Here is a 26,503-nt window from a genome sequence, read left to right on the forward strand (position 1 = left end):
GTGACATCCACTCCAACAAAGTTATATTGCTACTACCCAAGAGATCTGATAATTAGCTTGTTTCTCATAGGCTTAATAAAAATAATAGGAAATAAAGCTAAAGAAGTCAAATGAGTTAGGTTTAGCATGCATACGCATGAACATAACATCTAAACTACAAACTATCTAAACGATAACGACTTAAACAAACATTAGCTACTACAAAAAAAAAAAAAAAAAAAACCAACTTTTTAACAAATTATGATACTTAACATTAGATATTAGGCAATAACTAATAAGCATTCCTGATGCGTTAGATAAGATAACTAAAAATGAAAATATAAAATGAATCTAAATATTAATGGCAAAATTGACCTCAACACCTTGAACTATAGCTCGAATGCATCCAACACCACCAACTACGATTAATAGCCTAAACACCACCAACTATGAGGTAGGATGCATTCCGTACCATAAATGAGGCCGGCCGGAAGCCTAATATGTTGTCGAAGACGGTGGGTTTTTATGGTACAGACTACGTCCCACTCCGTAGTTGGTGGGTGTTCAGGCTACTAGTCATAGTTGGTGGTGTTGGGTGCACCTACCCAAAGTCCCAAACTATAGTTCAGGATGTTGAGGCCAATTTATACCGATTAACGCGTGACTATTAGTTACTAAATATAAATAAAATTTAATCTCAAATGCCATGAGGGGACTAAATTTAGAAGTATTGTTGGAGCCAATAGTTCACTAATTTTTTAAATAAAAATCTACTCTCCAAATAATTCTTTTTAATATTTATGTTAGTGATCTGTCATCTTCATTGTAATTTAGTTATTACATTATTAATTAGTTTAAATTGTAAACTCAACATAACAATTTATTTAACAAAGAATTGTACCTTTCAAAATTGAAAGTGACAAGTATACATAATGAAACTAAAAGCCTTTTTTTTTCATAATGTTTAATTTGACCAAATTTCGACACATGTTTCAGTCTTTGCAAAAATAATACTTCACATATATGATCAATAGAAAATACAAAGTTGGGTAGATGATAGTACTCTATTCTCTTAATTCTTTATAGGCAAGCACTATACATGATACCAAATAGTACTTGGTTTAGTAGTTTGATTTGTATCTCACAACCTTGAAGTTGTGGGATCAAACCCTACTTAAGACACTTAGGGAGTGGGAATTTCCCCTTACCTTTCGCCCTACTCCCAAGATCAATATATGCGAGGTTTTGATCCAGTTAGTGACGCCTTCTCCTTACCTTAAAATAAAAAAATACAAAGTGTGTAGCATGATGCATGCATTAGAAAGATGAAAAAGAAAAGATGGAAGTAGGGGGGTAGAGATGATGATGTATTGGTTTTTCCAACCAAACAAATCACGTGGTTGGTTCTCCTACATTTGATAAATTAGGTGTGTCCAATGTTCAAAGTGACCATTCTTTTCTCAATGAAAAGCAACCTGAAAAGGAGAGGAGGTCAGCAAACAAATTGGTACCTTTTTTCTGAATTCTTTGGTTAGAACTTCTTTTATACTCCCTCTGTCTCTTTTTATTTGCTACAAACACTTTATCACAAAGACCAAGGAAAAGGGGGGGGACCACTGTACAGTGGGTGTACAGTGGTGTGCAGTGGTTGTTGAAGAAAAATAATTGTGGTTAATTAAGTTGTGAAAAATCAGATTAGAAGGCAAAAAAAAGAGTTGGCCCACATTTTTTTTAAGGAAGGCGCCAATTACATAGAAAGAGGATCATTTTCCCTCCAAAATTTTTATACAACCAATACAACTAAAATATTCTGTTACAATTATACAACCAAAGGGAACAAAAATTTTCCCTCCAAAATTTTAAAGGTAGATTACATAAGAGGTATTGAAATTATACCAAAAAATTCGAACTTAAGGGGGAATTGAATTTTCCCCCTAAAAACATGAAAAAAATCCTAACAAATTCTGGACTATATATACACAACCACTTTTACACTTGCATTTATTATTTTCACCACTTCCATCAACATAACCAAACAGACCAAGCAGCAGCAGCCACCACCACCATCAAAGACACCAACCAGCAGCTTAAACCACCATAAAAACCACCCAGCAGTAGCCATTTCCTTGGGGGGGGGGGTTTGGGTAGATTAACTCTCAGAGCAAAATCATCATAGAGTTTTAAAAGCCATTTCTGATTTCATAGCTTCACTTGAGGAAAGTGTGGAAGCTTTCTCAGCTTGAACATGTCTGGCATCCATAGCTTAGCTATGGCCCCCCTAGACAGTTCTACTGATAACACTTCAACACCATCCCCATCAGCTCTTAATTCACCACCAACTTACCCAACTTTTGATCTGAATGACCCACTGCCAGAACCAGAACCAGAACCAGAACCAGAACCAACCAGAACCACAACCATTACCAGACTTACAAGTTCAACCACAACAAGAGGCCTTTGATCTTAACAGAGCACCAGCAACATCAAGTGAAGAAGAAGAAAATAACTTCTCAGCAATGGAACATGGGAATGATGAAGAAGAGTTGGTGGCTGAATGGTTAGATGATGATTCAGATGTACACATCTCAGAATATGAATGGACAGATAGTGGATCAGAGGAAGAACATGAAGAACATGAAGAACATGAAGAACAGCAACAGCCACAAATAGTGGTCAACAGCACACATTTTTTGCACAACAACTCAAGATGTCATGTTGCAAACAGGCTACAACAAGTAGCTTACACAAAATTTAATGGCATATTCACTATACCTAAAGGGGCTATCAAAAAAATTGCCATTGAATTGAATACTTCAAGGTGGACAATTGGAAGAATATGGAAGAAGTTAAGACAACAACTTCAAGAAGATGCAAGAATAGATGTGAATCACAGAAAAACAGGGAGGGTAGGAAGAAAAAGAATTCAATTAGATCCTCAAAGGTTAATGGCAATTCCTCTAAGAAAGAGGACTACTATAAGAGCAACAGCAGCATCCCTAGGCATACACAGGTCTACATTGCACAGATTGGTGAAAAGGGGAGCAATCAAAAAACACACTAATGCCATAAAACCACACCTGACTCCAGCACATAAAATTGCAAGGGTTTTGTGGTGTTTGGGTTCTATCATACCAAACACTATCCAAACAATACCAAAATTCAGCAACATGTATAATTTGGTGCATGTGGATGAGAAATGTTTTGCATGAGCAAAATTTCTCAAAGGTACTACCTAGCTCCTGGTGAAACAGAGCCATAAGAAGATGCAAAAGCAAGAGGTTCATTGTCAAAGTGATGTTCATAGCTGCACTAGCAAGGCCACACATAGCACTAAGTGGAGAGGTCAGTTTTGATGGGAAGATAGGAATCTTCCCATTCATAGAAGAGGTGGCAGCAAAGAGGTCAAGTTGTAACAGAGATGCGGGGTGATTGAAACCAAAGCTCAATTAAGCATCACAAAAGATGTCATAAGGGAGAAACTCATAAATCACATACTGCCATCTATAAGAAACAAGTGGCCAGATAATGGATGCAAGCAAATATGGATTGTCCAAGACAATGCAAGGCCACACATAGCAAGTACTGATGAGCAGTTCATGTTGGAAGCACAAAAAGATGGTTTTGATATCAGATTAATCAATCAGCCAGCACAGTCACCAGATATGAATGTGTTAGATCTTGGTTTTTTTAATGCAATTCAAACCTTAAAAGATCAAAAGCACCTAGGAGTGTGAAACAGTTGGTGAAGGCAGTGAACAAGCATTTGACAACTATGATCCTAAGCTATGCAATCACATTTGGTTAACTCTACAACAAGTGATGAAGGAGACTCTAATAGTTAAGGGTAACAACAATTACCACATACCACATATGGGGAAGAAATCACTTGAGAGGAGGGGTGAGTTACCAACAAGTATTGTCATTAGCCCACAATTAGTAGAAGAGAGCAGAAAATGGGCAGAAGAAGGTCATCTTGAAGATGATCAAGAAGAAGCAAACTATGGGGATGAAGATTCAGATGATGGTTTTGGGATAATGTAAAGCAAAAACAGCAAGCAATGGGCATTTGAAGGCCAATTTTTTTGGGCATTAGAGTGCAAGAACATTTTGTAAGTAAAATACAACATATATAGGTTGTTAAACATTTTGTATATGTAGTTAAAAACATTTTGTACTAAATCTTACATTTATAATATGTAAACATGTTGGGTTATGTTAAGTTAAAAAAATAAAACACTTGATATATCATCCATAAAAAAACAGTTAGTAAAAATAAAAGTTCAAGTTTAGTTAGGTTTACAAAAACTGTAGTGCAAAAAACAGTTAGTAAAAAATAAAAGTTCATGTGAGGTTAACAACAAAAAACAGGGTATCATTGTATCAAACAAATGATCGAGAAAAAAAGAAAATCAAATTGAACATTGTTTCACAAAAACTTCAATTAGATTTCATTTTTTTCTCGATCATATTTAAGACAAAATGATAATGAAGGCCAATTTCAATAAAAACAGATCAAGGCATGATTTAAGTTCCTCTCAGGGAGTCCCCACTCATCCATATTACTCAACACATGCTATTAAAACAGAGGAAAAGTTGAAAAGAAGAGCACAAAAAATTGGTGGCAACATGAGTATACTGGTCTTAAAAGGCATAATGTCCTTGTATAAATCATCTGACCTCATTCATCATTGAGGAACATAGTGCACCTCTCATGTAAACTTTGTATATGTCATTAAAACTAAATTGGACAGCCAAACAAAAACCAAAATATAACACAAATGCCTCATCAATTCTTTATACTACAATTCTATTCATTTTACCCCTGATTAAATGCAAAATGGAGTAACTATTTGGATGTAACATCCTATTTCATCATAGAGGATCACACCAACACACACACAAATAAAGGCAACAGAACATATATATAACAAAATATCATATAAACAGAACTAATCAAGGGTCAAATGCACAAGTTTTAACAAATCAAGGCAAACTATCATATAAACAGATCAAGTGAAAATATCATATAAACAGACCTAATGAAGGCTAAAATGAACATATATATACAGATCAAGGCAAAATATCATATAAACAGAACAACCAAGGCTTAAATGAACATGTTTTAACAATCAAGTGAAAATATCATATAAACAGCACAATGAAGGCAAAATCAACATATATATATAGATCAAGGCAAAATATCATATAAACAGAACAATCAAGGCTTAAATGAACATGTTTTAACAGATCAAGTGAAAATATCATATAAACAGAACAAATCAAGGCTTAAATTAACAGATCAAGTGAAATATCATATAAACAGAACAACTCAAGGCTAAATAACATGTTTTAACAGATCAAGTGAAAATATCATATAAACAGCACAATGAAGGTAAAATAACATTATATAACAGATAAGGCAAAATATCATATAAACAGAACAACTCAAGGAAAAATAAACAGAAATTAACAAATCAAGGCAAAATAAACAGAAATTAAACAAATCGCAAAGGCAAAATAAACAAGTTTATAAACAGATCGAGGCATAAACAACATGCGTATAAACAAATCGAGGCTAAAACATGAAAAAAACACAAAAACCTAAACATGCAATCTAATCAAACGCAACCCCACAGGCAAAGCAAGTTAAAAAAACTTCCTAAAATTTTAAAAACAAAGATTTAAGTTAAGGAGTGGACCGATCTGAGTCAAAATTTGAAAGGGGACTCTCCGAAACCATTTCGAGATGGTTTTTATACCAAGAGAGGTAAGCTCGCCATGATTTAAAGCCTTCCGGAGGTGGTTCTTCCAATTTTTCAGGTTTTTTGCCCTCAAATACACCACCAAATTCAAGATCTGGTGGTTTTCTTGAAGGCGCGCCACAAGACCAACAAAACGAACCAAAATCCAACGATTTTTTTGCAACCCTAGAATTTTTAGCCTCCGCATCTAACTCGTCCATCAAATCAAAGAGCCGTTTCTTTGATTTCGGAGTTAACTCATCCATGAAATACCCAAAATCACTCAAAAATACCGAAGAAACAGGGGACTCGTTTCTGAAATCACTCCAAAATGACAAAATCTAGGTTTATAATGATCGCAGAAAAGAGTAGATAATTAATCTACTGTTTTTTTCAACAATTTTGGAGTAAAAAACCCTAGATCTGAGGGTTTGAAGAAGAAGAAGAGAGAGGAAAGTGACAGTCAGAAGGAGAGAGAGAGTCAGAAGGAGAGAGAAGAAAATGACGGAAGTTTGAGATTAGGGTTTTGAGGGAGTAGTTATAGGGGGTTGGGGTAGGGTTAAATGGAGGGAGTGGGGTAATAAATAGAGTTAGGTGGGTTGGGTAGGTTTAGGGAATTGATTAAGTGGGCTAATTTTTTGGGCTGAACTTTTGGATCTTTTGTTTTATTATCATTTGTAGTAATGTTGGCAAATGTAGCAAATAAATTGAGACAGCTCTAAATGGCAAAATGTAGCAAATAAAAAGAGACGGAGGGAGTAGTAAATTTACTCTAAAAGTTTGCATTTTTTAGGCTCCAATATGCTAATTTGACTATTTTATAAGATTTGGAATTCTGAAATTATATATTGAAAATGAATCTAATAACATCTTTTTAATAAAAAAAATCTTATCCTATTAATTATATCTTCTCTATATAATGTCGAGAATTTATATTTAAATTTTATAAATTTAATCATAAAAATACAAGTGTTGCATTAACTTTCGAATAAACGAATAATATAAGTTTGACTGTTTGAGTAGGGAGTACAATATACTATGCTGAAGTAGGAAGAAAGGCAATAATGAGCCAGCCACAACATCATTCACCACTTACTAAAAGAATTTTAAAGAAGGGTTTAAATTTTTTATAAGAGATGGGATTTTTTGTCTCAAACTTTTTTTAACTTTCAAGTTTTTGCAATGAACTATTTTATGAAAAAATTGTTGTTCAATATTACATAACTTTTATAATTGTGTTGTTGATGGCTACTTTATACCGATGTCTGGCGTTGATTTTTGTTTTTTCAGTTTAAAATTGTGGGAAAAACAAAATTACCCTTGTAAAAATTGCTTGAGAATTGAGTAGACTAAGAAGATGATTGGGGATGGTAATTGTTTCAATTTTAGTTTAAGTAGAAGAGGAATTTAATGGTGGACCGGTGGTACAAAGTGTCACAAAAATATGAGAGAGAGAGAGCAAACACACAGGATAATGGGAAATTATGATGGAGAAAATTAAAAAAGATTTGAAGAGATCAAGTGATATAACGTGACATTAAAAAACGGGAAAAAAACAAACATCAACGCCGGAAACCGACATAAGCTGGTTGTCAACAACAAAATGGTAAAAGTAAGGTAGTTTGAGACAACAATTTTTTTATAAGGTAATTACTCGCAAAAATATAGTTTCGGACAAAAAGATCCTAAAAGTTATATACTCCACATATTGTGCTTGGGTTTTGGTGCTTGTACTTGAATCAAAAGTTGTGTGATAGAAGTATTGGATAGATTAACAGTTATTTTTGAGCACATAAATGAGGAATTGGAGTTAGCAAAAAGCATTTTATCCTGGGTATGGGTTAAAGCACATATGTTTCACAATCATGATGAGGTTCTCATAATCTGATTCTACTTCTATAGGGAAGTGCAAGGAAGGCCAGTCTTTCTTTCTTTCTTTTTTTTCAGTTACAGATTGGATGTTGAAAAAAAAGTATGGATTCTCATAATCTGATTTTTTCTTACATAATTGTGCGAATATATTTAAGAATCTAAGATAATTCACGATCAAGATATATCTTCAAAAGGATAAGTTGTCTTAAATAATGTATGTGTGACGAACATACATCATACAAATCACAGCTAATAAATTTTTTCTAACCAATTTTGGCACGAAATTTACGAAAACTTACCATTAAGAGTGGATGATAGTACACAAGAGCCCAACAACAGGGCTAATAAGTACTCCCTCTGTTTCAGATTATAAGGCGCACAGCAGCTTTTTTTTTGTTTCATATTATAAGGCGCACAGCAATTCCCATGCAACTTTTCATTTTTTCAATAAAGCTTGTACTTTGTACTTTTATTGCTTTTTCAACTAATTTCTCTCTCATGCATGCAGTACTCTACTGAATACTCCTCTTCATCTTCCACATTTATATTTTTCCAATGCAAATTTTCTCTCACCCATTAATGGAGTCAAGTGTTATTATCCTTAATTTTTTTTTCCCGCTAGTTACATCCATAATTCTTATATATTCATAATTGGATGGAACTCAAGTCACCTAAAAACATTTTTTAGTGATTTCAATGGATATTTTTTTTAGAAATTCAAATATGAGGGTTCAAGATTCAATTGAAGAAGTGATTGAAGATTCAAATGAGAATTTTGTCCAAGACTCCATGGAAATAGAGGAGATAGTTGAAGATTCAATTGGGGAAATTGTCCAAGACTCCATGAAAATGGAAAAGATAGTTGAAGATTCAATTGGGGAGGTTTTCCCAAACTTATCAAATTCTCAAGAAACAATTGGTTTTGAAGATTTATTGGGTGAAATTGTTCCAGAATCTACGGATCCAGATGAAATAGTTAAGGACTCCATTGTTTTTGAAGAATCAGTTGGGGAGGTAGCTCATGATCAAGGATTAGATGACAACACACCATTTTGGAAAAATTCTACTTATGAAACCTTAGTTGAAGACATGATACGTATTTTACTTCCTCTATGGAAAGGATGGAAAAAGTGATGGTGGTTTACTTAGAAAAAAAAATTATAAAAAGAAGACTAGAAACATTACCTTTTGGTAGAGTTGAAAATTTCATGCTTTATCAAGTTTCATGTTCTGTTTGTTTGCTTGCTTTATGATGCTATGAAGAAAGAGAAATATATCATGAGTTGAATTATGATGGTATGAGTTGAATTATGATGGCACAAAACAAATTCAAAAAGTAAATTTTCATTGTTATTAAACGACAAAGACTAGTGATAAAAAGAGTGGTTATAGTCCACTGTTGAGCTCTTCTTCCCCTATTTTTTTCCATGCTTCTGTTCTGTTCTTGAGGGATGTATTGGATGAGTTGTTTTTGTTTGTAATTTTAGGCTGGCCTTTTTGTTTGCTTTCTTTTAATAAAACAAACCAAAACTTAACAAAAAAAATTAAACGAGAAAGAGTAGTAATAAAAAATTAAAAAAGTAACTCAATGCATTAACAACAATAACCAAAATACATATAGCTATGATATTATGCTACAGTTTCCACTATCCCAAGGCCAAATAGGTTCGAGCCGCTTCAACTAATTGAGGATCACACTTCAACTGAGATGGTAGTTGACCAATCCTTTCCAATGACAACTTTTTCATATGTGGAGTACGATACTTTTGTCCACCTTCAACTCGCAAAATTTCTATCATTACTGATTGTAGTGTTAGAAATATGTGGTTCGACCTCTTTGCCGGATAATTATCAAATGCTTTCTCGACGGCTGCTATAAGCTCTTCCATGTTCTTAGGTGCTTCTTTGTGTTGTAAACTCTGAATAGCATTAAAAAAGCCAAGGTCTAATATATTCAAATCTGGAGAATTTGGAGGTTGACACATTAAACGTATATCGAGGCTAAGTTCCGAAGCAGCTTGACGAATTTCTAGATCATTAGGATCGACATGAGTTCTTGCATTGTCTTGTTGAATAAATATTGTCTCTCTTGCAAACTCTCTTGGCCATCGTCTCTTAATTGCCGGCAAGAGTTTCGAAATAAATGTTTCCTTTATTACTTGTCTAGTCACCGAAGTCATTGGCTTCGTGATCATTGTTCCCGCAGGTCTGTTTGAACTACTCCTTTGTGCTGGTTGTATATCGATAAAAGGAAATATTCCTATTTTACCAGAGAAGATTACATTTCCTTCTGAATCGAACCTTGGACGTGCGGTTGCAGCCAAAAACATAACTTTCCCAATAAAATTTTTGCTTTTAGTAGTGCGCAAAGGATCTTCTTCATCGGGTAATAGATAATAAGTCTCGGATTTTTTTGTCATATAAAACCATTTTTCGTCAATATAAATAATGTTATACATCCCCTTAAAGATTGGATCATGTGGTATGCTACTATTTTCAAGCATTGAAAGACAAAACCGTATTCGAGATTTCTTATTTTCTTCTGTCAAAGAAAACTTGATGGCATTTGAATGTCTTTTTATTTTTCCAGCCTTCAAAAGCCTCCACAATGTGGTTGCATTTGTTTCCAAAGCATATGCTAAGGAACGAAGAGTTGTCCGTTTACGAAGAGGTACATCACGCACACGTCCAATATCAAGTTGGACTCTTTTTCGCCCACAATTTCTTGTCTTCTTGTGAGATGCATCATTTACGCCACTTTTATTTCCATATTGCCAAATGCGTTGAACCACTCGTATTGAGACAGAGAAATGAGATGCCACCATATGTGTTACTCCTTTTTTCAACTTTCCATTAACACTTTTCTGAAGAAGCATGTCATATATGGCTTTCCTTTCATAATTATCCAAAAAAGTCCGAGTAATATTGCTTTGACCTTGTGTTCCATCACTTAACATTTGACCTTATTCATCAATCAAAGTAAAAATAACACAAATCAATTACTCATGAAACAATGAACAAACCAATTTTAACACACAAAAAAAAAAAAAATTGACTTTGATTTGCAATGTCCACTAACTGTACTGTTCAATTACATCAATTGTAATACGAGTAGACAAACAAAAAACCATGACTTTCCAAGCTTTAATATATTTATACATTGATTTTGATTAGATTTCAAAAGCAATTCCACTTGTATCATGCCAAGGATCACAAAAGCAGTACATATGAGTCTATGACTATATGAGACAATGGTAATAAAAAAAGCCAAAAGTAGAGTCCAACTAGGTGCAAATAAAGTACCCATAACCAACACTTCATCATCAACAACTGATAGGACAAACATATTAATAAAATACAGTAGTTTTACCTCCATTTGGGCTGAAATTTGGATCACCCTCACCGCCCATGAAATCAGGTTCTTCATCAACAAACTGGAAAACTTCATCTTCATCCTCAAATAAATGAGCAAATTCATTTTCATGAGCAAGATTGAGATTGGGTAATGGCTCAACTATATCATCTTCATCATAAAATAAATGAGCAGATTCATCTACTTGACCAAGATTTAGATCGGGCAATGGCTCAAATATATCGACTTCATCTTCATGATGAAGATTTAGATCGGGCAATGGCTCAACTATATCAAGAATAAGATCGGGTAATGGCTCATGTAAATTGGAATTAGAAAGCAAATTAAGATCTGGTAGAGAAAACTCCATATTTTGGTGATTTGTGGACGTATTAGCGTCGTATTTATAGGTAAATTCATGAGAGGAAAATTTTCAAATTTTTTCGAAGATGAAAATTTCATGGCAATCTAAGCGGGTAAGTTATATTTGTTTGAATTTCATTTGAAATTTGCTCTAATTACATAGTACTCCATTAGAGATGAGGAAGATGAAGAGATATGCATTTGTAGAGGAGAGAGAAAGAGAGTAATGACAGGATGTAAAAGCTCGTGAAAAGGAGCAACTGTTTTTTTTACATTTATTTTCAACAGGTAAATAAAACCAGTTCAGGTGACTTATTATCTTCATTTCATAAAATTTATCATTTCTTAATCTGTGTGCATTAACCTTAAACGACTTATATTTTGAAACGGAGGGAGTAGTAATTAGTGTTGTATTAGAACTAAGGATTAGTACTTAGAAATTAGGAATCATACGTGGTCGAACGAAAATTTAGCCAAAATTCTCAGAACTGTTCATACTTATTCATAGTATCCTAAGGAAGAGTTCAAATCAATTTATCCACACAATATTTACACTAATCGATATCAGTGACCAGCAAAATTCGACATACTTTAAAGGTCCAGCAACCAGCATTTAGTAAAGTATCTAGGAGGGTGCATTCCCAGGATACTGTACATCAGCAGTGTGATTTCCCTCTGGCGTTGGATTCTGAGTTCCATAAGGTGAAACTGAAAAACATAAACATACAAGAAACATAGTCAATACTCAATAACACAGGATTCAATACTAAAACTAGTAAGTTTTCTTCTTTTCACTATAAGGGGATCGAGTATTTAAAGAACATAGAGCTACGTAATCACACATAGGTCCACAATGTTGGTCACATTCAGAAATCCACTCTATGTTCAGAAAGAATCAAACAGTTCTATTTATGATTTTCTAGTGTCGTCGTGTCCCATAATTGAATTGCATGCATGATAATCTAAGTTGTAATACATCCGGATTAGCTTGAGGATGATTGAGAGGTTTAGATAAGTAAAACAATGAAGTAAAACCAATCTCTGGATTCTGAGTCTTTCAAGAGTCGAAACATGTGATACCAAATAGGTCATCTTCACAAATGATCGTCAACCTACTAACAAAAAGAAAGGGCGGGGGGGGGGGAGTGGGTAAAATAATCAATAACGAAGTAATGAGGAAGGAAAGTAACCATGACGAGGCTGATAGGTTGATCCTGGACCTTCTGCATTATTTCCATTTCCTGGAGTTCCATAAGAGTAGGGTGCTTCATGTCTTCCATGAGGATCATGCATATAGCTGCCATATTGCGCGAGATTATCAATAGGAATATGATTTATGTAGCTTGAGTATGTTCTAGGAGGTATCGGATTCAAGCTTCCTTGATGGGAGAAAGAAGCAGCCGGTGGTTCTAATTTCCCAGGATATCCAGGTCTATAACTGGTATTTACCTGCATTAGCAGTGGCATTTAGATTCTTTTTTTTTTCTGTTGCAGAAAGATGAAACAGGGAAGCATAAAACAGGGAAACAAGAAAACCACCATTTTTCGCAACTTACAAGTGATTATGCGGTTGTCAAAAGCTATTCATATAGATGAATCCTCATAGTGGACTAATTTTCAGAGAGAATTGTATAATGAAAAGAGAGAATCTCAGGGAAAAACAAAGGTGATTACAAAGAGGTCAGTATCTACGAAAGTGGGTTTCATTCTAGGTTTTAAAGTACCATAAAAGAATTGCATGAAACATATAGCACAAAATATGTAAATCACACTCCTCACCATATACTTGAACTCAGCTCATATTAGGCACAAGCATGAACACTTACTTACATGGACCCCCAAAAATGAAAATTCTAAAAAAAATGAGTACCATGAATATCTCGCTCACGTCGAGACTTGGATAACAAGATTCAGACAATGAAGTCATATTGGCAGGTGTTGGCTGCAAAGCAGGTTCAGGACGTACCATCCAAGAGCCTCCATCTTAAGAGGAGAAAATCAATGAAAAATTATCAAGCCACTACACAGCGAAGGAAGCAAAAGAAAAGTATATTGAGTATGTTAAGTCATTCACAATGGAAGAAAGTAAATGAACCTGTTTGATATTCTGGCAAGGGGGTTGAATATCCTGAGTAGGGATATCCAGGACCAGGTACAGGACAAGCCGACATCCTAGAATCTGAATTAACGCAACTTTCACGGGCATATGATGGATAATCAGTCTTGGCCCTTACACTAGATGACAACTTTAGGGAATGCTTCGTCGCTTCCTGTGCTTCACCTCTACTGAGATTTGTAATGATGACCTAGTACAGGAACATCAAATATAACTTATTTTTAGAAATAAATATAAGCCAGATAAAATCTATAAGCATCAGTCATTGCTTACTGTCTGATGAATCCTTTGAGTAATTTCTCATTTTTAATTTAAAGACCATGAAGTACATTATGCTGACATTAGGGCCACTGACCAAACATCGCAGATTTTTTAAGTTCAATTCATAGACCTATTCCATAACCTTCAATAGGCATATCATAAAATAGAACATGCAGATTTACCTCAGCAACGTACTCATCTGTCATATGCATGTCTTTGCTCATGGGTAAATCAAAATTAGCTGCCATGCAGAAGAAGAAAGAACATAAACTTAACCTCTCAAGTACAAGTACAAAAAGAAAAGTAACTTTTAATGTTTTAAAAGAGACATACCTAACATCTGATTAACTGCTTCACAGGGTACTTCCTTGCCCATGTCTTTGAATCTTTTTTCAGCTGGAAAAAAAAATGCGCCCATAATCAGCATTCATCTCTCACAGAGAGCTCCTTCTCTACAGCCTCTGACCTCTGGGTAATTCAATCCAACCCTTACAGCATATTGGATTGTGGTTGATTTATGACGGAGTTATAAATGGGAGGTATACAGGTCGAGGGAGGTGAATAGTAGATGACATGGGTAGGGATTGTATAAGAATAAGGGAGAAATGGGGGAACTATTACACTCATTATGGAAGCAACAATTACCCATACCATTAAGGTAGTGTAATTCCATTGGGGTAATAATTATTTTCCATCTTTTTTCCTTGAATTATAAGCTACTTATCATTGCTACCACCACTAGAACTCATCTTCGTTCTCTTTCATTATTCTTCATTACTCACTATCCCTATTCAAGCTTTCCCCAAAAAAGATAATTCTTGCCAAGTATAAGTTGCTCCCACTATCTTGGAGTATTTTACCCCATTTGTGTTTTTTTTTCACGGTCTTCAAGAATTCAAGACACATCTTTGACCATTAACACATTTAACTACATATTATGTACAAAATTTTATAAAATGATGATAATTTAAAAATACACAATGTAAAAGATTCTTAAAGAATCCTACAAGAAATTCTTTTCCTTATACTTTAGTAAATATAATATGATCAAAAGTTATGAACTTCGAATCTCAACAAGCAAATGGGTAAAGTATTGTAAGACTGAGGGAGTATTATTCTACTCCAAGATCATTGGCTTCTCACTACTATACAGTAAAAACACATTGCAAAAGCATTTCCACCATGGAATCTTCGAGTCCAACCTCTTATATACTATCTCCATCCCTAAAAGATCGCTCCAATTTTGTCTTAAAAAAAAAGAAGAAGCTCCATTTCCTATTTAAATCACATGATCACCCTCCAAACTTTCTCTTACCGCACACACGAAAAGAAAATAACTACCTACTCACTCAATACAACTAAAGCACGAATGGGGCAAACGATAAGGGACGAATGCAGCAATCAGTGCCTACGTATCGTCAAGAGGACATTGGCTTCCTAGTAGGCAAAAGACTTAGCCACAGTCAGTAATCCATATGCTATAAAGATCCATAAAAATTGGTTTTTCCACTTTCCACCTCCAAACTAAAATACCCAGTAATTCCTCTCATTATATTAGTAATTCTACTATGCACATTGAATTGGACCCAAAAGAAGTTCTACTACCATACCTTTCTAATCATTTTTCATAAATTTGTCTCCTAAACAAAATTCTTAGCAAAATGTTCTTTAAACAGAAAATTTACAAGTCTTTAACTCAAATTAGCAAAACTTAGAGCAAAATCAAATCAAATACATGGGTTTTCCTGGGAAAATTTTAAGGGTAATTCCAAAGAAAAGACAACACCAAATTAAAAACAAATTATTACTATATACCCAAATCAAATTACTCTACTGAAATGCTAAAATTAAAGAGAATTACCCAAATCGCAGTCAGCAGGATTGAGAACAACACGGGAATTTTGCAGAGATTGAGTAATTTCATCTGGTGATGTGTTCTTGAACCTCTTTGCATGGGGTTGTTCTTCTTGTTGTGTTGTTGGATTTTCGCGCTTTGTCGAAGTCATTATTATTACCAAAGAATTTCAGTTAACAGAGAGAGACATGAAGAGACGGTAACAATTAAGAAGGGTACCTTCCACTGAATGGAATTATATACCTCCCCGTTTCAAGATATGAGGCATTCACTTCACGCTTTATAAAAAAAAATTGATTATAAATATATTTTATAATAATTATAAAAATTATAATGTTGGCTTTGTCTTGAAAACTACTATAATAATATTATTTTTTAAAATTTTCTATTAAAATAAATTAAGAGTAATTGACGGTTAAAGTTCAACCTCAACATCGTATGTGCCTTATGTTTTGAAATCGAAGGAGTAACATAAAACTAGAACCGACTTTAGTAATCTAAATCTTGGGTTTATAATTGGGCTAATGCGTTATGGGTATGAAGAATCCATAAGCTCGACCTACAACCCTAAGGTAGTAGCCCCACTGTACAAAACAATTATGCTCTAATAACATAATTGTAAGTTATAAAGAACATGGAGGTATTGTGAAAAGAACAATTGGATGTGAAAACAAAAATTATGGCTAAATGTTTATTTATACTTCTATCATTCTATGTCCTAAATTTTTAATCCGTTTGCCCAAAGGTACATGAAAATAATGAAAAAAATGACATGCAAATATTTCGGTTTTTCCATTATGTATTCTTTGCGATTCATCATAATATGAGATTTAAACACGATATAATAATTGTAAATTTATATAGCGCATAAACCTCTTATTACAACAATAGTGATTGTCATCTAATTTAGTTGGTAAAGTCTTATACGGTTGGTATATAAGATCTACGATCAAATCCTGTTTACATCCATACAAAAAAGTACTGCAGCAATAAAGCCCACATGATATAAACCACCCATAATTTTCTCGGATGAAAAGATGGACCATGCTAGCCTATGTGGGCATGTTCTAGCATGTAAAGGCCCATTCTTCCATTGATCTTGTTCAAGTTGATACCTAGCCCATTTTGTCCTAATGTTCTCTTGCCAAGGACCACAAATTCACCCTTCATGGTATGACCCTATATAGACACGATTTTTAATCCATTGAGCCAAAAAAATAGGCCAATAATAAATGAGAAAGCATAAGGTATGTAACACATTCGGTTTAGGTTTTTTATGTATATATTTCTTTATGTCTTATCTCTTTGCTCCTCTACTAGTTTGGCAATTATCAACCCGCGATCTATATAGGGTGATGTTACGATTTTATATAGAGTTTTTCTCCCCTATTTATATGCTAAAAGTTATGGTTATGGTGCTCTTTAGGAGCCATTTGGTACTAACTCTCTCCATCGAGTTGTGATTTGATGTTTTGTATTGGATTGTAGGTTTTAGGGAGCTATTACCTACTTTATATGACCACACATTGAATTAGAGAGGTTGGACGCTGAGTTTCAAGATCCCGAGGATGCTTTCCGGGACTTTGAGCAAAGGAAGAACAAGGAACGAGCATAATCTGACCGGCCCGATACAATCGGGCGGCCCAGCCCGATCGAGCGAAGAAGCAAGGTTCAAGATTCTGCTGCGGGCTTGATCGGGCGTTGGACGCCCAGTCGTGATTCGATGTTCCACCCGATCGGGCGACTTGGCCCGACGTCGGGCGCCCCTGGCCAGCTGCTGCGAAACTGCTATGTTTATAGGCCGCCCGATGTCATCGGGCGGTTCAGCATGATCTCATCGGACGCCCTTGGATTTTGGTCCTGTTTCTCTGTTTTGGAGCCCAATTCCATCGATCATCTTTGGCCCGATCAGGCGACCGTCCGCCACACGTTTTTAATGAATACGGGGCCGTTTTTTCTAGACTTTTGCTATGGTTTTTAGGGCTTGTATAAATAGAAAAATCAGAATTATTAGAAGACATCTTGGTTTTTATTATTAGTTTTCTCTAGAGAGTGTTTCAAGAACCTTAATTTAGTGCTTTGTGATTTCAATTCAAGATCAAACCTTTTTCTCATTCGCAAGTTCAATATAATTCGGTAATCTTTCTTTATTACTTCTTCTATTGTTAATTAGATTCTTTTCTTAGTTATTTGCCATGTTTCAAAGTATGAGTTTTTATATGACTTTTGTTATTGTTTTCATGATTATGAGTGAGTAGTTTTATTTCTAATTGTGGGGATCTATGTATGCAATGAGGGATTGATAGATTAGTTTGATTACCTTGTATTTCAATTGTTTCCTTTGATTGATTCTTCATGCTAGAATTATAAGTTAGGCCTGATTTATATTTCTATTGTTGCAATACTGAATCTACTTCGAGAGGAGAGATACCGTATAGGCTTTCAATTATTAGGCAAAGTGACCCTTGACTATGCGAGAGCGGCTGGGTGATCTTTGAGGGAGGTAATGTTCGAGAGAAATTACATGTGCCCTAGACAGTTTGACTTACTAGGTGGTATTATTTATCCCTGATTTCCCGAATTGTATGCATAGTGATCCATGATTCTAGTACTTTATTAATATATTTACACCTTCATATTTAGTTCTACTATTTGCTTAGTTTAGTAACACAACTCTATTCATCTGATTTTGTTAGCGTAATATTAGAGTTCAGATACAATAATATAACTTCTCCCTGTGGATTCGATCCTGACTTCCCTGACTACTAGCTAGTAGACCTTAGGTTATTTTTGATTCGGTGATACGACTTTAGCCTATCATAGGGCAATTTTATTTAGCCAATAGATATGCTATAACTATTGAGTCGATCTACTATTGAGTATTGACGAATACCACCATCCCCGCCCAACAATCAAGTCTAATTTACCTCATTACTTTCTCCCTTACTAGATGTTTTGGAAAAAAAAATAAAATAAAGCCGAGTTCAACCTTGAGTTCAACATGAGGAGCTCTTGTTAGTTTGGCATAAGTTACGTTGTGCTGAAACCTAACACATTAATGCAGGGTATAGAAAAGTAGACATATTATTGTTAGGCAGTTTCTCATAAAATAGGGCGAGGTATTGAAGATAACATAAGGATAGATGATATCTAAATTACAAAGTAAACTTTATGCACTAGCATGAGTAGATAAGCGTTGTATCTCAATGGTTGTCAGGATGTCGCTAATTGTTTTGAAAAATTTGAATACATGGGTAATAGTATCTGAGGTGTGGAAATCAGCTTCAAGTATATATATATTCCATGGAGGATTCAAGTTGGGCTTATAATTAGAGAATGTCTCCATGACGCGATATAATTTAGTTCCCTCTTTTTTTTTATACATGAACAAGATGATGAGATCATAATTTCTATGTTAAATAGCTTCAATTTCCATTAGTTAGACAATTTTAGATGAGTGACATTTTCGTCTGTACAAGCTTACTTCCGGCAACACCAATCATAAATATGTCGAACTACATTGTTGTCTTCAAAGTTAGGTAGGAATGATGCAACCGGATGACTAGCTACGATCAAGTGGATTGTAAAAACATATATACTTCCTAACGTTTTAAAATACTTAACACAATTGATTTTTGCACTGTTCGCATGTTTTCCTTTCACCTTTTCTATAATTAGGTAAGATTTTACTAGATATTTCGACATATACTTTTAAATTATCAACTTTTTATAATTTTCACCTATATAGAATTAGACATATTCAAAGTTATAATTATACATTGACAAACATGTCGGTTGAAGTATGTCAAATATATTGAAACAGAGAAAGTATATTTATCATAATCCTTAAACATATGCGACTTGTATGAACATGGTAAGCTCCCTTATATAATCAAATAGCACCAATTTTTCTCACAAATAGGACCATACATTCTATTTATAAACTAATACCTATCCGGCTATCCCATTTGATGGAATCTTTAGAAACTCCATCATGTGATTAATGCCATTTAATAGATATGAACCAACTTAGAGATAGCAAATTAGATCCTACACCGAGGTGTAGGATGAGCATCCTACACCTTGCCCATTTGGCTGACTTTTGACAGTATTTTTGAAAGTGGGTCATCTCTTTCTTTCTCATCACTCACTCATTCACTCTCTTTCTCTCTCATTTATTTGCTGAAACAATTTTTTTCAATGTACAAATGCATATGGTTTGGTATACAATAATATACGAGTGTACATTTTGGGATTTTCAGTGATTAAAGTAATGACCATCAGTGTACATTGTGATTTATTGAATTTCGGTATGAGACTGTAATTTACATATTGAATTTCATTAGTGAACAAACATCAACACACCAGTGTACAAAGATTGAAAATTACTCACTTGACATCAACTTCAGGAATTTCTAACCAATTTTAGCACGAAATTTACGAAAACATACCATTAAGAGTGGATGATAGTAGTATAGTACACAAGAGCCCAACAACAGGGCTAATAAGTAGTAATTAGTGCATTGAAAATGGATTGAGACATTAACAGGCTACGTCTGTCTGTAATGATAAATTTGTGTTGTATTAGAACTAAGGATTAGTACTTGGAAATTAGGAATCATATGCAATCGAACGAAAATTTAGCCAAAATTCTCAGAACTGTTAATACTTATATTCATAGTATCCTAAGTAAGAGTTCAGATCAATTTATCCACACAATATTTACACTAATCGATATCATGGTGACCAGCATAATTTGACATACTTTAAAGGTCCAGCAACCAGCACTTAGTAATATCTAGGAGGGTAGTAAGGTGCATTCCCAGGATACTGTACATCAGCAATGTGATTTCCCTCTGGCGTTGGATTCTGAGTTCCATAAGGTGAAACTGAAAAACATAAACATACAAGAAACATAGTCAATACTCAATAACACAGGATTCAATACTAAAACTAGTAAGTTTTCTTCTTTTCACTATAAGGGGATCGAGTATTTAAAGAACATAGAGCTAAGTAATCACTCATAGGTCCACAATGTTAGTCACATTCAGAAATCCACTCTTATGTTCAGAAAGAATCAAACAGTTCTATTTATGATTTTCTAGTGTCCTCGTGTCCCACAATTGAATTGCATGCATGATTATCTAAGTTGTAATACATCCGGATTAGCTCGAGGATGATTGACAGGTTTAGATAAGTAAAACAATGAAGTAAAACCAATCTCTGGATTCTGAGTCTTTCAAGAGTCGAAACATGTGATACCAGATAGGTCATCTTCACAAATGATTGTCAACCTACTAACAAAAAGAAAAGGGGGGGGGGGGGGGGGGGGGGGGGGGGGGGGGTGAGGTGTTGGCTGCAAAGCAGGTTGAGACTTGGATAACAAGATTCAGACAATGAACTCATATTGGCAGGTGTTGGCTGCAAAGCAGGCTCAGGACGTACCATCCAAGAGCCTCCATCTTAAGAGGAGAAAATCAATAAAAAATTATCAAGCCGCTACACAGCGAAGGAAGCAAAAGAAAGGTATATTGAGTATGTTAAGTCATTCACAACAGAAGAAAGTAAATGAACCTGTTTGATGTTCTGGCAAGGGGCTTGAATATCCTGAGTAGGGATATCCAGGACCAGGTACAGGACAAGCCGACATCCTAGAATCTGAATTAACGCAACTTTCACGGGCATACGATAGATGATCAGTCTTGGACATTACACTAGATGAAAACTTTAGGGAATGCTTCATCGCTTCCAGATGCTGCTGTGCTTCACCTCTACTGAGATCTGTAAAGATGACCTAGTACAGGAACATCAAATATAACTTATTTTCAGAAATAAATATAAGCAAGATAGAATATATAAGCATCATTCATTGCTTACTGTCTGATGAATCCTTTTGAGTGATTTCTCATTTTTAATTTAAAGACCATGAAGTACATTATGCTGACATTAGGTCCACTGACCAAACATCGCAGGTTCTTAAAGTTCAATTCGTAGACCTATTCCATAACCTTCAATAGGCATATTATAAAATAGAACATGCAAATTTACCTCATCAAAGTACTCATCTGTCATATGCATGTCTTTGCTCATGGGTAAATCAAAATTAGCTGCCATGCAGAAGAAGAAAGAACATAAACTTAACCTCTCAAGTACAAGTACAAGAAGAAAAAGTTACTTTTAATGTTTAAAAAGAGACATACCTAACATCTTATTAACTGCTTCAGGAGGTACTTCCTTGCCCATGTCTTTGAATCTTTTTTCAGCACGTATCTTCAGCTCTTCTTGTCTTGGGAAGACCACAACAGCTATCTACTCGATAAGCAACATGCAAACAATAGGAATAACAGGTTGGATGTATAATATAGTAATATACACTATCCACTTCAAAGATGAATTTGTAGTGTCTATACCTTGTAAAAAAATGCAAATGGCTTCAATTTCCGCTTTCGAGCACTCTTATAAACATTTGTCTGATCAATTACGTAGTTCCGAGATATTTTGGATGCTCTTGATAACAAAGTGTTAAATATTCCAGTTGCCCGGTCCATCAGACGATCAAAACGTTCACTATAGTTGAACTTCCGCGATAGACCTGAGACCTGTGGAATGTCAATATGTTACGAAATATGAAACCAGGAAATCAACAGAACAAGATAGAGTTAAAATCAGGAAGAAATAAAAAACAAATGAACCTTCATCTTATCAAGGGCCAGGTTTGTCCCAAGCAAGATGTAGCGTTTTTCAGGATGTTCTTTAACCCATTTTTCTGCCCAGGTAGTCTTTCCGCAAGCTGGTACTCCAACCATCATTAACACCTCACAATCTGTTTTGTCAGGAAAAACAGGTCCCAACACTGCTTTTCCATCTTTCACAGCCGAGGCCCATGGCTTGTATCCTTCTTCAGGATGTAGTCCATCTTCCATGCAAAATTGCATCTCAACCACAGTATTTTTCAGCAGAACATGAGGAAAGAGGGCTGATTCCCATGCTAGTTTCCCAGCTGGAGAATCACTAACGCCAACACCTTTGGGACCTGCATCAAAATGCTTTGCAATACCTAACCGTTTCCCATTTTTTGAGAATTCAATTGAAGCGAAAGGTTTACTTTCAAGATTCACTAAGCAAACAATTGTATCACCAATGCCAAAACTTTCACCATAATCCACAAATCGGCCAGCATTTGAGAATTTCCCAGTTCCACCATACCCAAAGCTACGATTAGTTTCACCAAGATTGCCTACAGGATCATCAGCTGTTGAAATACCCACACGCGAAACATGTTGCTGGTTTAAAGGAGTGTCTTCCATTGTCACAGGTTGACCAGAAACAATTTTGCATCCAAAATAGTATTTCCCTCCAATGATTCCAATGTTCGCCCGTGCACCAGACCAGCAATAAGCAAATCCCTGCTCATAAAGTCCGTGCCCTGTGAGCTCGTCAGGTTCAACATTGAAAGCTGGATGAAAAAATAAGGCCTCACCAAATCAGATGTCCTTGTAAACCACTATACCACTTTTTTCGAGAGAGTATCAAGAAAAAAAGAATACATATAAAGTGTGTAAAAAACGAAACAGAAAGGTCCAAAACTCTAAGGTAGCAAATGAAACATTAGGATACAAACCTATAAGAAAAGTAAAATCCTTCCCCCAATGCCCCTTATTCTGATATATATATATATATATAGTCAATAGATGAGAGGAAACTAAACACTTATAAAAATAATAACCACAAGAATGACATGGAAAAAAAAAATGCACCCATAATCAGCATTCATCTCTCACAGAGAGCTCCTTCTCTACAGCCTCTGACCTCTGGGTAATTCAATCCAACCCTTACATCATATTGGATTGTGGCTGATTTATGACGGAGTTATAAATGGGAGGTATACAGGTCGAGGGAGGTGAATAGTAGATGACACGGGTAGGGATTGTATAAGACTAAGGGAGAAATGGGGTGAACTATTACACTCATTATGGAAGCAACAATTACCCATACCATTAAGGTAGTGTAATTCCATTGGGGTAATAATTATTTTCCATCTTTTTTCCTTGAATTATAAGCTACTTATCATTCCTACCACCACTAGAACTAATCTTCATTCTCTTTCATTTATCTTCATTACTCCCTATCCCTATCCAAGCTTTTCCCAAAAAGATAATTCTTGCCAAGTATAAGTTGCTCCCTCTATCTTGGAGTATCTACCCCATTTGTGTTTTTTTATCACGGTCTTCAAGAATTCAAGACACATCTTTGACTATTAACACATTTAACTACATATTATGTACAAAATTTTATAAAATGATTATAATTTGAAAATACACAATGTAAAAAAATCTAAAAGAATCACACAAGAAATTCTTTTTCTTATACTTTAGTAAATATAATATGATCAAAAGTTATGAACTTCAAATCTCAACAAGCAAATGGGTAAAGTATTGTAAGACGGAGGGAGTATTATTTAACTCCAACATCATTGGCTTCTCACTACCATACACTAAACACATTGCAAAAGCATTTCCACCATGGAATCTTCTGAGTCCAACCTCTTATATACTATCTCCATCCCTAAAAGATCGCTCCACTTTTGTCTTCAAAACAAAAAGAAAAGCTCCATTTCCTATTTATATCACATGATCACCCTCCAAACTTTCTCTTACCGCACACGCGAAAAGAAAATAACTACCTACTCACTCAATACAACTAAAGCGCGAATGGGGCAAACGATAAGGGACGAATGCAGCAATCAGTGCCTACGTATCGTCAAGAGGACATTGGCTTCCTAGTAGGCAAAAGACTTAGCCACATTCAGTAATCCATATGCTATAAAGATCCATAAAAATTGGTTTTTCCACTTTCCACCTCCAAACCAAAATACCCAGTAATTCCTCTCATTATATTGGTAATTCTACTATGCACATTAAATTGGACCTAAAAGAAGTTCTACTAGCATCACTTTCTAATCATTTTTCATAAATTTGTCTCCTAAACAAAATTCTTAGCAAAATGTTCTTTAAACAGAAAATTTACAAGTCTTTAACTCAAATTAGCAAAACTTAGAGCAAAATCAAATCAAATACATGGGTTTTCCTGGGAAAATTTTAAGGGTAATTCCAAAGAAAAGACAACACCAAATTAAAAACAAATTATTACTATATACCCAAATCAAATTACTCTACTGAAATGCTAAAATTAAAGAGAATTACCCAAATCGCAGTCAGCAGGATTGAGAACAACACGGGAATTTTGCAGAGATTGAGTAATTTCATCTGGTAATGTGTTCTTGAACCTCTTTGCACGGGGTTGTTCTTGTTGTTGTGTTGTTGGATTTTCGCGCTTTGTCGAAGTCATTATTATTACCAAAGAATTTTAGTTAACAGAGAGAGAAATGAAGAGACGGTAACAATTAAGAAACCATTCACTGATTGGGATTATATACTCCATGGCCTACATCTCAATATATGAGGCATTCGCGCTTTATAAAAAAAAAAATTTGACTTCAAAAGTTATAAAAATTATAATATTGAATTTGTCTTGAAAAAAACTATAATAATGTTATTTTTTAAAATTTCTATTAATTTTAACTATCAAAGTTCGACCTCGAACATAGTACGTGCTTTATCTTACGAAACGGATGGACTATCATAAAACTAGAACCGGTTTTAGTAATCTAAATCTTGGGTTTATAATTGGTCTAATGCGTATGACGAATCCATAAGCTCGGCCTACAACCCTAAGGTAGTAGCCCCACTGTACAAAACAATTATTCCCTAATAACATAATTGTAAGTTAGAAAGAACATGGATGTATTAGAACAATTGGATGTGAAAAAAAAATTATGGGCTAAATGTTTATTTATACTTCTATCATTCTATGTCCTAAATATTTAATCAGATTGCCGAAAGGTACATGAAAATAGTGAAAAAATAACATGCAAATATTTCAGTTTTTCCAGTATGTATTCTTTGGGATTCATCATAATATGAGATTTAAACACGATATTATAATTATAAATTTATATAGTGCATAAACCAATTATTGTAATAATAGTTATTGTCATCTAATTTAGTTGGTAAAGTCTTATACAAATGATACATAAGATCTACGATCAAATCCTGTTTACATCCAAAAAAAAAAAAAAAAATGCAACGATAAAGCCCACATGATATAAACCACCCATTGTTTTCTCAGATGAAAAGATGGACCATGCTAGCCTATGTGGCATGTTCTAGCATGTAAAAGGCCCATTCTTTCATTGCTTATTCAAGTTGATACCTAGCCCATTTTGTCCTAATGTTGTGTTGCCAAGGGCCACAAATTCACCCTTCATGGTGGATTACAAAGTTGGCCATCTTTTACCCAGAAAAGGCAAGCTTGACCTAATTTGCAATTCACCTATAAAACCTCCACCATCCATTACCTAAGGCTCACTCATTGCAATTTGCCGCTAGGCTTGATTAATAAATAAGCAGAGTAGTCTAATGGCAATGGGTATGATAAGGAATAAGGTTAAATTAAGGTGGATTGTTATTGGTAATTTGGTATGACCCTATATAGACACGATTTTTAATGAGCGTGGCTATCGAGCCAAAAAATAGGCCAATAATAAATGAGAAAGCATAAGGTATAAAACACATCCAATTCGGTTTAGGTTTTTTTATGATGTATACATTTCTTTCTGTCTTATTTCGTTGCTCTCTACTAGTTTGGCCATTATCAACCTTCGAACCACATAGGGCAATATTATTTAGCCAATAGATATTGCTATAACTATTGAGTCAACCTACTGTTGACCAACACCACCACCCCACCCAATAATCTAGTCTAAATGCAAGTCTAATTTGCCTCATTACTTTCTCCCTTAACTAGATGTTTTGGAAAAAAAGAAAAAGTCGAGTTCAACCTTGAGTTGAACATGACGAGCTCTTGTTAGTTTGGCGTAAGTTACGTTGTGCTGAAACCTAACA

General features: G+C 34.8%; 2 protein-coding genes across 2 annotated transcripts; both read right to left on the reverse strand.

Moving 5' to 3' along the window:
• Positions 1–9,238: 9,238 nt before the first annotated feature.
• Positions 9,239–11,314, reverse strand: LOC125492948 (uncharacterized). The gene is made up of 2 exons (XM_048635705.1): positions 10,963–11,314; positions 9,239–10,554 (listed from the first exon to the last, which is right to left on the reverse strand). The coding sequence occupies exons 1-2, from the start codon at positions 11,312–11,314 to the stop codon at positions 9,239–9,241; spliced, it is 1,668 nt and encodes a 555-aa protein (XP_048491662.1).
• Positions 11,315–11,786: 472 nt separating this feature from the next.
• Positions 11,787–24,964, reverse strand: LOC109133546 (hypothetical protein). Its single transcript, XM_019251092.3, has 15 exons — positions 24,743–24,964; positions 22,232–22,995; positions 21,950–22,138; positions 21,740–21,848; positions 21,588–21,646; positions 21,114–21,333; positions 20,915–21,001; positions 20,376–20,428; positions 15,546–15,696; positions 14,018–14,080; positions 13,867–13,925; positions 13,403–13,613; positions 13,178–13,290; positions 12,498–12,756; positions 11,787–12,015 (listed from the first exon to the last, which is right to left on the reverse strand). The coding sequence occupies exons 1-15, from the start codon at positions 24,885–24,887 to the stop codon at positions 11,933–11,935; spliced, it is 2,565 nt and encodes an 854-aa protein (XP_019106637.3). The 5' UTR covers positions 24,888–24,964; the 3' UTR covers positions 11,787–11,932.
• Between the last annotated feature and the right edge of the window lie 1,539 nt (positions 24,965–26,503).

Source organism: Beta vulgaris, chromosome 8 (assembly GCF_026745355.1).
Source record: "Beta vulgaris subsp. vulgaris cultivar EL10 chromosome 8, EL10.2, whole genome shotgun sequence".
Taxonomy (NCBI): domain Eukaryota; kingdom Viridiplantae; phylum Streptophyta; class Magnoliopsida; order Caryophyllales; family Amaranthaceae; genus Beta; species Beta vulgaris.